The following is a 13239-nucleotide window of genomic DNA, read 5'->3' as shown; positions in this document are numbered from 1 at the left end:
ATTCATTAGGGCTAGCATTAGTCAAATGCCTATGAAACTTTGATTGCAAATTCATTTCCACTAACAATTTTGAGCTTAAGCCTCAACCTAGGCTCTTTGTTTCAATTCTATCTCCATGACCTTGAACACTTTGGCATCTGCTTTTTGCTCTTACTTGGTCTCCTCGGCTCTCTGGTTCATCTTTGTTTCCTCGGCATTGGTCGCCTCAACCTTGCCTTTTCACTTCAACTTGATCTTTTGAGCCTCTTCTGAGTTGTCTTTGTCCAAGTTTTGTTCTTGTTCTTGTCACTCGTGCTTTGTTAAGGTATGCTAGTTATTGATAGAATAATTTCTTTTCCAAAGACAATGCCAATTGTTGATGCCAAATTCTAGATAGGGGAAACATACCTAATCTTCACGTAACACCAATAGTGAGTCTGCTTGTAGGGAGAATAATTAATGTGGCTTGTAAAAGAGAAAATTTGCACATCAGTGTAATACTTACCACACACAGAGATGCTTAAGTCAAAGAGTGAAGGAATGTGGAAACAAGAGAATTTGAGAGTAAGACTATGTAACCTCATATGAAGTTATAATGATATACTAATATAGCAAAGTTTATCTATTCTCTAGGATTTTTGAGTCGCATTTGGACAATGGAAAACCAATCGGGCCAAAGGAGTATGCTCGATTTCGTGTTTGGGTAAGGTCACCTCAAACAAGGTCAAGGCCATCTATCGTCTTTCTTGAACTATATTTGGGGCATATAGTACTTATTTACCTCAAGGCATGTGTCGTTGGGTGCTTGTCAATGATCAGTCTCGACCTTGGTTGAGGTTGAGGTTGGGCCCAAACCAATCGTTTTTTCCTTGGTCCATTTCGATTTTTAGTTGTCATTTTATACTTGTATTATGTTTTCCATTTCTTAATGTCAATTATATAATTGGTTTAAATTACTTCTAACAACTATGAACAACTTGATGAATATTCTTTTCGATGAAAATGAAAAATTTGCCAATTTATTTTATCTATAAAATCAACGGTGAATGTTGAAAGTAATTTTTTAAAGCAAAAATTGAACTTTAATGTTGATGTGCTGTTTATTTGCATTAAAATAAAAATATATTAGAAAAAAAAGCTCACTTAACCCAAAATGAGAACTTTTTTTTTAAATGTTCCTTCCAACAAAAGTATCATAAGGTGAAAAGTTGTAATAATTATACATGTTCGAGATGGAAGTTGAATTTTTTACGTGGGCTTTTGTTATTTGTTTGAAAAGAAAAAAAAAATAATAAAGGACCTTTTTCAGCATCCAACGTAGTAAAATAAATTAAAATATTTATAAAATATAGTAAAATATCATTGTCTATATACAATGAGCCGTGATAAATCAAAGTAGACTATTATTTGTGTCTATCTGTATCATGATAAACATAAATAGTAGCATATCTTAGTCTATTACAAATATTTTCAAAAGTTTTTTCATTCATTTATTTTTTCTCGAAGAATTATAGATGTTCGGTATAGATCTTAGAGTCCTATTTAAAGATTAAAGTCAAAGACAATTTTACACTAGAGTTTATGTCAAGATAATTTCATTAAATGGACATCACCTTCATTAACTAACAAACTTAAGCTAAAGTCAATTTGTATTAAACCAAAATAAGCTCTCATTCAATTTCATATCACCACTATTCATTATTTGGCATAAAAAAATATTTAAGAGTTGCATGATACCTATAAATTAAAATAATATGTTTCCAAATGAAGGGTTAGATATTGAAAGAAAGTAGCATGTGTGTAGTACTAAAATGATTTTCTACGAAGAAAGTTTGAGCACCTTTAATACAACTTTTAAAATGAGTTTATTGAAGGTTAAAAATGTGAAATATTCGAGATTACTTTGAAATAAGTATTTTATCACTTAAAATTAAATTAATATTGGAATTTACACTTTTAAACGTAATCCTTATATGTTAAAATTGACATTTACAACCAACCTGAGTTCCACTTATATGTACCTATGATATCTGTCATGCTCCACCTCCTTGTTACTTTTTTCCTATAATCGTTGTATGTTTGGTTACGGGTCATCGGTCACAAGTGCTCACCAATTCTCCCTCTATTTATTTTTTTTCCCTCCTAACATCTGTTTCACCAACTAGCACTGCCCCACGCCATCTTTTGTCAACCGCCTCTTGATCGCTTACCTCTATCAATCGCTGTACATTCGGTTGTCAATCGCTGCTTCTCCATCTATCTTCTTTATTTCTCTATCAATCGATTGTTTATGACAAATATGATATAAAAAGTAATTAAAAATCTAAATTTAAAGTCTAATTCATATTTACAAAATATCACATATGAGAAAAATAACAAATTCAAAGGGTCACATATTATTCTACTTTTTCCAATCAACGGGGAAGTCCAATTTTTCCACTTACTATATATCCTTATCAAATCCATTGCAAAGTTACCAATACCAACTACTTCCCCTTTTCACTTTCCAAGAAGGACCATGAAAATGGAGGAAGACGACGAAAAAATCCACCTTTACAGCCACCATTACCACCAATTGCAGAAGATAGAGACCCAAAAAACTCAGAAAAATGGTGGAAATTTCTCTTAACACTTCAAAATACAACAACCGGACTTCTCCTTCTCCATTCTTCTCTTCTAATACTCTTTTCTTCAGATTTTCCTTTGAAACCCATCTCAAGCAGTATACCTATTAAAGAATTCGATGCAAAGACGGCAACAAATGATGAAGATTTTCAGTACCTTTCTTCTTCTTTGTTTACTCTCTATAACTTCAACCTCAGAAGCCACTCCAACCGCAAACCCCATATGCCCAATGGACCTTAACTATATCCTCAGAATCCCTTGGAATGCGACTGATTGCCGGAACCCCTTTTTTCAGACAACTGCCAAATCCGCCATGAATGATTCCTCCAAAATCCCTTGTTGTCAAACCCTTTTGTCCTTGTTTGGAATTGCTTTGGCCCAACACCTCAAAGAGACTTCTCTTTTCAATCTCCCAGACCTCCCTACATCCAATTCTTGCCTTCGCGATTTCCAATCGAAGCTCTCCTCGCTCTCCCTTCCCGACGACCTTGTTTCCCACTGCTTTGATCCTTTGCAATTTGTGATATCTGCTAGTGTCTGTGCTGGGATTCAAACTACTCGAGATTGGGTTTCGAAACTTGGTCAAAACTCGCCGCTTGATTTTGGGTGTAGGTCGGAACTTGTTGGTCCTGGTTGTGATGCTTGTCTCGCCGCTGGTTTGAAAGTTCAGACTATTTTGACTGGAATTGATGGTAATAAATCTCATTCTATGGATTGCTTTTACTTTGCTGTTCTTTATGCTGCTGGCATTGTTAATGAGTCTGGCCCTGAGGGCGACAGTGCATTAGATTGCATATTTAATTTGCCACTGAATATTGAAAAGGATTCAAAAAGTAAACATTCTGCTCTAGTTTATGGTCTTACTGCTGCTGCTATTGGAATTTTGGTTGTTTTTGTTCTGATGGGAATAGGATTTTGGTTTTACAAATGGAAAAAATTGGCTGAGAAGTCTAGTTTAGAGTTTGATGTGGAGTTGGATGAACAAGGGTCTAGGCCACATGCTAGGCCAAACACTGGATCAATTTGGTTTAAGATTCAGGAGCTTGAGAAGGCAACTGATAACTTCTCTTCAAAAAATTTCATTGGGAGAGGTGGGTTTGGTATAGTTTACAAAGGAACATTACCTGATGGAAGTATGGTGGCAGTCAAGAAAGTAATTGAATCAGATTTTCAAGGCAATGCAGAGTTTTGCAATGAGGTTGAAATAATCAGTAATTTGAAGCATAGAAATCTTGTTCCACTTAGAGGTTGTTGTGTCATCGATGGGAATGATGGTTATGATGAGGGAGCAAGTGAGAGATACCTTGTTTATGATTACATGCCGAATGGAAATCTTGATGATTATTTGTTCCCTATACCATATGATCAAGTTGGAACTGTTAAAAAATCATTGACGTGGCCTCAAAGGAAGAATATTATTTTGGATGTAGCAAAAGGCTTAGCTTATCTGCACTATGGAGTGAAACCTGCCATATATCACAGAGATATCAAGGCGACAAACATATTGCTAGATGCAGATATGAGAGCAAGAGTGGCAGATTTCGGGCTCGCCAAACAGAGCAGGGAAGGACAGTCTCATCTAACAACTCGAGTTGCAGGAACTCATGGGTATTTAGCCCCTGAATATGCACTTTATGGACAACTAACTGAGAAGAGTGATGTTTATAGCTTTGGAGTAGTTGTTTTGGAGATAATGTGTGGGAGAAAAGCTCTTGATTTCTCCTTGTCGTCATCACCACGTGCGTTCCTGATCACAGATTGGGCTTGGTCCTTGGTGAAAGCTGGAAAAATAGGAGATACTTTAGATCCTTCTCTACTGAAAGATGGAGATTCTTCTAATTCAAATCCAAGAGCCATTATGGAGAGATTCATTGCGGTTGGAATTTTATGTTCTCATGTGATGGTGGCTTTGAGACCCACCATTATGGAAGCTTTGAAAATGTTGGAAGGGGACATTGAAGTTCCCCAAATTTCTGATCGGCCGGTGCCTTATGGGCATCCTTCATTTGTTGGTGATGGCAGCAACTTCAGTATATCACCGACATTAAGTGGACATCAAATGCATAACGGTGATATGCTCAGATGAACAAGAAAGACCAATCACGTACAACATCAAACTGAAAAGATATCTTGATTTTTCGATTAGGCGAAAATGCATCAAAATTTTGTTATATCTCTCATATAGCAACTCAAATGAAGGCCACTATTTGATCCAAATGCAGTCGCAACATTTCAGATCCTGTAATGAAATGATATCTACTACAGAAAAGGAAATCTTGGAGACAAGAATCTGCAAAGTTGAAACTGGTGAGATAATAAAAAACTCCAACCTCCATAATCAGTTAACCAAACATTTAGAACTGGAATAGTTAGGAATAACAGATGCTTTGGATTTAAAATTATCTCTTGTAATGTACATTGTACATGAGATTGTAAAGATGCCATCAGGTATAGCTTTAGTTCTTATATCTTATTGATTCGTAGAAAGTACAAAAGTGTACATTTTTCTTGTCCATCTCTTTTTTCTTTCGTAGATACTTTTCCATCCTTTTTGTTGAACAAGAAACAAAGTTTCATTTTACAAATAAATTAATGTCAAGGGAAACAAACTTTGCCATCCTTTTGCAATGGTAATAGGAAATTTGGATGTCTGAGGCCTTCATCATGATATATAAATTCCCACCCACAATCCTTGTGGGAATATGCAAGTTTCAAGGAAACTATGATGGAAATGTAATGGAACCTTGCTGTAGCTTCTTCACTCTAAACAGAAACTGAATGTCAAGTCAACATGTTAGGTTTTTTCTTAGTTCTTCTGAGTAACAGGTGGTCTCCCTATAGGCAAAGAGAAGTTGAGCAATTGGCAGTTGGTGAGGTTTTAATGATTGTCGTTCTGTCTATCCGGAGTCCTCTTCGTAGTTGTTTTGTTGGTGCCTGATTCTTGATTTGTTTACACATTTTTTTAATACATACTTAGGGCTCTATATTTCTCACTTAATTCCTGTATTTCTAAAAATATTCCTTTTGATCCTCATATTTTTAATTTAGTTTATTATAGTGCTTTTACTTAAAAGTGTTCATTTTTTATGTTAGAACTTTTAAAAAAATAACGATTCTAATTCCTTAAACTTGAAGTGAAAGTGAAAAGACTGAATTCTACAAAATATTCTTGAACTTTGAACTTGAACTTGCAGAAAATACCCTTAAATTTAAAAGGGTATTTTTGAAACTTTTTGAAAGTTTAATGATATTTTTTAAACAAAACATTAACGGTTCTCATTCAGAACTAAAGGTAAAAGTTTTTGTTTTCTGGACTATATTTTAAAATTTAATGGTATTTTTGCAACTTTGAATGGTTTATGGGTGTTTTTGACACAAAATTCAAAACCTAGAGGTATTTCGAATAGTTTAGTCAAGTGAAAATAAAGACCAAAATAGCCACTTTTTAAAAGTTGGTTTAATTCATATTTTGGTTACTAAACTTTGTATTTGTTTTATTTTGGTCCTTAAACATCTGTTTCGGTCCTGCTCTTTTAAAAAAAAACATATTCTGGTCCATGCCATTAAGGATTTCGTTAAATTTTTAATTAAATGATAAAGTAGTTTTTATATTTGGATGACTAGACTATCAAATAAGATAATTACTCTTAAAAATTTAGGGTTTTATTTTTTTAATTAAAGACTAGACGGTAAATTGATGTTTTATCGGATAACTCATGCATTGACCATTCTACTTGGCTTTCTGGACTCATATTCTTGATGTAATTTCATATATACAAAATTTTTAGTGCTTCAAATTTGGGTTATTTTGTGATTCATTTTCCTCTTCCTCCCAATTCCATTTTTTTTTAATTCATTGTGGGAATACTTATCTACAATTTCATAGAGTTTATTTTATACACGTGTTATGCTTATTTTATTTTTCAAGTTTATTTTATGTGGCATAGGAAGTTAGTATCTATCTTACTTTTTATTCTACTCAGGTTCCAATTTGAGAAGAAAAAAATAAAGGGTGGGGGAGTTAGGAACGGGATAACATCCCGAGTTTTGAAGGAAAAAAAAAAAACAAAATTAGTTTGTGGGTTTATGTGATTCAGGTATATTGAATATGTTTATGTGTTGGCATAAAATATTTTATAAATTAGTGAGATTTGGTTATTATCAATTTAATTATATTTATTTGATGAATATAGAATCTAATCATCTATAAGCCCCAACATCATTATGTTAAAGAATTAACAAAATCCTAACGGCAGAGACCAAAGTAAGTTTTTTTAAAAAAAAAAACAATTAGAGACTAAAACATATGTTTTTAAAAGTGTAGCGACCAAAATAAAGTTTAAACCTTGTTTAAGGACCAAAATAAACATTTTCAAAGTACAAAAACAAAAATGAACGAGACTTGAAAGCACAAATTCTAAAATATACATTTTATAAGTCTAGGTACTAAAATGAATCAAAACAAAAATACAATGATCAAGAGTGTATTTAGTTTTTTTTTTTTCATTCCTTTATATTCATTTTTCCAATATTTTTATTGTAGCTATTTTAAGTTGGACGGTGTTTGACCCATATGATTGAAATTAGGGGGTTTGACATTTGAAGCCAAACCCATGTTTAGACACATGGAATAAATTCTTGCGATTAAGAAACTAAACTCATGGGTTTGGAACATGTTTTTTTTTAATTGAGTATCTTATGTTTTAGAAAAATTCACTTCAACCTCTTATCAATGATCATTGATAATCGTGGGCGACAAACGTTAGGCAACTTCATGATCAACCCTTGATGATCGATCATGATCAATCGACGGTCACAACAACTGATTGTCTTGACCGACGGCTCCGAATCATCTTGATCGTCGCCTCAGAATCATCTTGACCATCAATTATTGATTGTCCTGATTGTCAATGATCAATAATCTTGATAGTAGGTGATTTACAACTTTGGTTGTTACTATCGTTAGGTGAACATCTTGATTATCGACAACTAATCATTATCGTTAATGTTGATTATTGTGCCTATTAACAAATGATCGTAGTAAGGTCAGGGATCAATAGCCATGACCTTTGGCGACCGATTGTCATGATGGTCATTGATTAACCAATCATTTTAATCATTGACGACGGTTATTTGTCTTCACCCTTGTCGGTCGACCACTAGATGTCATTTCTGACAACTTCGTCGACGAACTTCGACCACCAACTCCGACAACCGCACAAACCTTGAAAAATTAATAAAAATGATTTTTTTAAAACTTTTTTTTTCTGAGTTATTCCAAATGCACCTCTAATTTAATCATAATAATATTTTTTAAAATACACATTTTCTCATTCTTCTGGAGTTTTTTTTAATAATAATAATTATTAGATCATCTTTTTTAATTATCTCTTTCTTTTCTTCGTTTAAAATTAATCTTTCCTTCATCAAAGATTTTTTTTATTTTGTTAAAATTTTCTAGGTGAAAATTGATGACATATCTATTGTTGTCTCAAGTATAAATGAACTATTAATATATTGGTAATACAATAAAAATTGTAAATATATAAAGCATAGGTTTATTTTCAGTTTAATAACATTTTTCATTTTCTTCATCAATCAATTTAACTAGAAGATTTAAAACTTATTTGGATTGACTTAAGAAAAAAATGTATTTTAAAAAAAATAATTTTTATTTAAACTTTTTCGATAAAAGTGGTTTAAAATACACTACATGAATATAATTAGAAACCAAACCATAATTATGGCTAAATATAACTATAATTTTAACTTCTTGGTTATGCTTATTTTGGAACCTGTAAAATCATTTTTAATGTTGCTTAACTGAAACTTTTGTAAACATCATTAGATTACGTGACTTTTTATATTTTGTGAATGGTTTGTAATATTCCTAATTAGATCATTCATGTTAATACAACTATAATCAAAATAATTATCATTGAATTTCAAAATTCTCGTTTTTAAATTATTGTCTTGAAAATTAATAAAGTCAAGAAATTGAATTAGAAGTACAGATTATAAAAAAATCAATTAAAAAATTGATACACGATAAATTTAAGATGTATAATTAAAAAATTAAACTAATTAACTAAACCCATAATTCAAAATCAACAACTCAGATTTCTAAATCTTTGCACCCAAAACACATGCATTCCCAAACATCAAAACCCCATAAGATAAACTCACCAACTATTTAATTTTCATGAATTTGTTCCTAACCTGCACACTAGACACCAGAAAGTTTTAAGTGACACTTTGAAAGACTTAAAAAGGACCAAATTTTCAAATGTTATTTTTATAGATAATTATAATGGGTAGCAATTTTTAGAATAATTATTAAGTATGTAAGCAATATTTTAAAAAAATTACAAATATAGCAAAATCTATCAATGATAGACTTCTATAGTTGATAGACTCTTATGGTTTATCAGCGATAGACCAATATTTGCTACATGGTCTATTCCTATCATTGACAGATTTACAATTTTTTTAAAATGTTGCTATATACTTAATTATTTTGAATATAGTTGCTACATTTGCAACTATCCTTATTTTTATCAAAAGTCCTCTGCTCCTTCATTTGAGATATCAAATTAATGGTTCGTTTTTCTTTGATTTATTTCTCTCTCATTTTCTTTCTTTCTTTTTTGCTTGACTTTACCTTTGAGTGAGCTGCTCTAAGTCCATTGTTTTTTCGCAGGAATTGCCATTAATTTTGGTGCGCCAGCAAAGAATGATGCTCCACCAAGGAAAGCAAAAAAAAAGAATATTATGACTTTCATCAATATGCACCATCAATCTTTTCAAAATCACGCATTTTCAAATAAGAAATTTGAACGATGTTATTGAACAACACCTTCAAATCTCCAACTCAAAACCTCCCTAACAAATATGGAACCAACCTACAATTTGATTAATTGTTAATCTAATATCTCAAAGGCAAGAAAACTGTTCCTTGGTTGAGATCCAAATCATCAACCTAAAATATAAAGAATTACAAAATATAAGCACATGGTTTAAAGCTTAAAGAAGAGGATGTTTCACTCCACTTTGAGAAAGTAGACTTGTGTTGACTTGGAATAGCTTCTAGATTCATGTAATGATCAGAAAATAGAAAATTTCCATAATTTCTATTACATTTGGTAATATGAAAATATGGAGGCAATATGCAAATGGGAATAATGGGAAGAAAATTTTTGCAAACTTCATCACTAAAATTACAAAACCGATACTGTACATGTCTTTATCAAAATTGGCAACATTTTTCAGCAAGTTAAGATTAAAAATACTAAAGAGGGGGGAAATGGATTAAGTAACTCTTCCATGAAAATTGGTGGGAGAGTTATGTCTTCACGGCATTATCAGCCTACAGAGGCTTGTGTCCATCTGGCTTTCAAGTTAAATTCTAAGAAGGCTAACTTATGGGAGTAGTAGGAGATGTTGAATTGAAAATGCAGAATCCTCCCTTCAGTCTAATTTAGTAGAACTTAGATGATGTCATTACAACTCTGCCCTTGATTCTACATCTTCATTGACAGGCTTCTTACTTGCAGAACCGTCATCTTGCTCTGTTGATAAGACAGGTGTTTGAGGGTTTATATCACCTAATATTTTAGCTGTGAATGTTCTGGCCTCCAAATCAAGATCTGGCCATTCGGGAACAATTCTTCTAGCACCCTGATAAATGCAACTAATTTCAATTAATGGCGAAGATAAAAGAACATACAAAAAAAATGGCAGAAAAAAAAAGGAAAAAGAAAGAAAGAAATGTATTGTGGGATTATGCTTCTAAAGATCCAGAATGAAATGAAGAAACAACAGTCAGACCTGAAGCTTCGGTTCTTTGGTCATGGGGTTGTTACAGAGATCAATGGTTTTCGCCTTGGATTTTGTGGCGTTACCACACCATGACTCGCACCAGAGCCATTCTTGTGGTAGAGAAAAAATGGGCACAGTGTGCTGAGCGTAGTTAGGAAGATCCTGAAAAAGAAATCAAAATATAACTAGAAATAAATACCATGAACACTATCTCCATTTACCATGTGGAAGTGCAGTGCACCATACAATGGGAACAAAATAAGATATCAGGATATGTAAATTTTACTTGACAAACATTATCTCAATGCTAATGAAGTATCCCTTGATATTTTATTGCTAACAAGGCACTATATGATGTAAAATTTACTTACTTGATCCAAATTGGATAAACTATTTGGGTCCTTGCTTAGAGATTCATAGAAAACTCTTAGATTATCTCCAGCTGCTGTTTCTCGGAATTTCTTTAAATCAACAACATATAATGCACTGAAGGAAACGGAAAGAAAAATATTAAATTAATGCATAACATTATTAGTTACTGCAAGCTATTTGGCAATTTCCAAGATTTAAAAAGTAAAACCTATTGAGAACATTGGAAAAATCAAGGGGACTCAAAGTTTTTATAAGATAAGCGGGTTACTCCTCTCATTGTCAAGAGGTATTTAGATGGAACCTTGTACTATCAAATATAGTATCAGAACCTATAAAGTCCAAATGGATATTTGATCCAATAAAAAGAAAATTGGATCGAATCAAGAACATTGAACCCAAAAGAGACACTATCTTGAGGGGTCATGTTGAGAATCCCACATTGGATAAACCAAGGGGATTCAAAGTCTTTATAAGATATATGGACTACTCTCGTTGCCAGTTGGTTTTCAAATGGAACCCTTTACTATTAAATAAAACCTCTACCAGGAGAAGTGTTGAAACAGATGGAAATTTGACTTTTAATATGGTTAGAGACTACATCCACATACTTTTTACGTACTCTTTTTTGAAGAAACAAGCAGACCTTTTACATGGTCAATTTACGGAAGAAAGGAATTCTATTTGATTCTACTGAACCAGTGAAATGTAAGAGCCACAATAGAAAATTTCTTGATGGCATTTTTCTCAGAAGAATGAAACATTAGGATTCATTATGTGGTTGTAATTTGAAATATCAGTGGAATTAATGAATGAGCATGCATCTTAGTAGATTGTTCGACGAACACACTACTGCAGGCTCTCTACCTTATATGGTATGGTTTTCCACGTAGATGATCTTTCCAGAAGCCCTGTCCATGAAATGGAAATAGTGAGGACAGGGTGATATTGAAAAATATTTATTGATAATAGGAAAGGCGATTGAGATGTACTTGTCTCCAAAACCTATATCCATCCATATCCTTATTATTGTCACAAAAGGGCGTATATGCTAGTGGTTTTCCCTTAATATCCATGTCATAGAGTTCCCCCATGTCTGTCCGGACAATCTGATCAGCATCAACAAAAATGACCTGCAGGTAACAAATGAACAATATTTTTCTTAGATAAGTAAATAAGCATGCAACAGATGATCAAGTTATGAATAATTTACACTAACATTTTGACATTCGTTTCTTTTCGAAAATAGGCTAAAAGAAATCGTGAAAGTTTGGAGCATATCAAAGACATGGTACCTTCTCCAACGAAAGAGGGAAGATAACATCAAGAAATAGAATCTTATATGCCCAGATAATCCTCTGCTTTTCTTTCTGCTTATGCAACCAAGTTGGCCATTTGTATGTAATAAGTTCAAAATCAAAACCATATTCTTCCGCCATGAGTGGAATTACATCCTGCTTAATTCACCAGAGAGCACAGGTCTTAGGTACCAAAACAAAATATTGTTCAAAAGAAGAAAAAAAACAGAAACAAAAAGGAGGAAAGAAAGAGTAATGAGTGGCTATGTTAACCTTAAACTGAGGGGATAGATAATTCTTTATAAACCAGAATTTCACAGGCCGGTGTGTATTCTTTAGAACACTCAAGATCATGATTTTGAGAAAGCGTTCATATCTGCCAAAAAATATCATCAGAAAGTGGACCATTTTACAAATTCATAGACTAACATAAAGTAATAACCATTGATAAAGTTTCTCTCCCCTACGAACTGATATATCTTTCTAAGATAATAATCATAATAGCCACCTCATATATTCATGCCATTACAAGCATCTATGCTTTAAAATTCCATAACTACTTGATTATTACAAATTTCCATGTTGAATTGTCCTGCTGAGTTTTTCAGAACATCATTAAACAAAGCACTGGAAAGAAACTATTAGTTAGAATTCAAAGTGAACGGAGACAAACTAGGTGATTGGATCAGGTCACGTGAAAATCATGGCGGTTCATCCATGTTGGAGATATTCATAAGATTTGTAAAACCCTTCACTATTACATGGGATACTATAAACCCCAACTCCTAAACCCTAGTTGAGATATCTTAGTGCACCTACTCACTCCTAGATTTCTAAGCATTCCTTGCTTTCTTACAAACAAATCTTTAAGAAACCTTGAAGTGAGCACGGGATAATGAATATGTCTAAGTTCCTTTTGTGCTCAGCTCCTTCCATCTGTATTGTCTGTTTATAATCTTTTGTTTAACTTAAGTATAGATTCACATGATTAACAGCTATATCTCGAGTGTGGGTATCTTTCATGCATCAAGGGTTCTTTCTTCTTTTTTTTTTCCCCTTCATCTTCTATCCTAACTGGCTGCTAATCAAGAATAAGCACATCAAGAAGCAAATTATACAATTCTGAGATAACTCCCTCAAGTGAAATTCA

General features: G+C 32.8%; 2 protein-coding genes across 3 annotated transcripts in view; one reads left to right on the top strand and one right to left on the bottom strand.

Moving 5' to 3' along the window:
* Nucleotides 1-2446: 2446 nt before the first annotated feature.
* On the top strand, nt 2447-5119 carry LOC103496114 (probable receptor-like protein kinase At1g11050). Its single transcript, XM_008457850.3, has one exon. It carries the CDS (start codon nt 2723-2725, stop codon nt 4688-4690), a length of 1968 nt encoding a protein of 655 aa, XP_008456072.2. The 5' UTR covers nt 2447-2722; the 3' UTR covers nt 4691-5119.
* Nucleotides 5120-9797: 4678 nt separating this feature from the next.
* LOC103496113 (UDP-glucose:glycoprotein glucosyltransferase) overlaps nt 9798-13239 on the bottom strand; it is a 39871-nt gene continuing 36429 nt past the window's right edge. For both annotated transcript variants that reach the window (XM_008457848.3, XM_008457847.3), the window contains exons 31-37: nt 12363-12465; nt 12087-12245; nt 11784-11924; nt 11659-11702; nt 10794-10908; nt 10432-10584; nt 9798-10281 (exon numbers count right to left, since the gene is read on the bottom strand). In XM_008457848.3, coding sequence (XP_008456070.1) covers nt 10105-10281; nt 10432-10584; nt 10794-10908; nt 11659-11702; nt 11784-11924; nt 12087-12245; nt 12363-12465 — 892 coding nt within the window. In that variant the 3' untranslated portion in view covers nt 9798-10104. The remainder of the gene's footprint in view (nt 10282-10431; nt 10585-10793; nt 10909-11658; nt 11703-11783; nt 11925-12086; nt 12246-12362; nt 12466-13239) is intronic.

The sequence above is a fragment of the Cucumis melo genome, chromosome 6 (genome assembly GCF_025177605.1).
Source record: "Cucumis melo cultivar AY chromosome 6, USDA_Cmelo_AY_1.0, whole genome shotgun sequence".
Taxonomy (NCBI): domain Eukaryota; kingdom Viridiplantae; phylum Streptophyta; class Magnoliopsida; order Cucurbitales; family Cucurbitaceae; genus Cucumis; species Cucumis melo.
Note: the sequence above shows the minus strand (reverse complement) of the source record. Positions and strands in the feature narration are given on the sequence as shown.

What these genes read in the sequence shown, in the direction of transcription:
- LOC103496114 (XM_008457850.3), top strand. Translation starts at nt 2,723, where the DNA reads ATGCAAAGACGGCAACAAATGATGAAGATTTTCAGTACCTTTCTTCTT.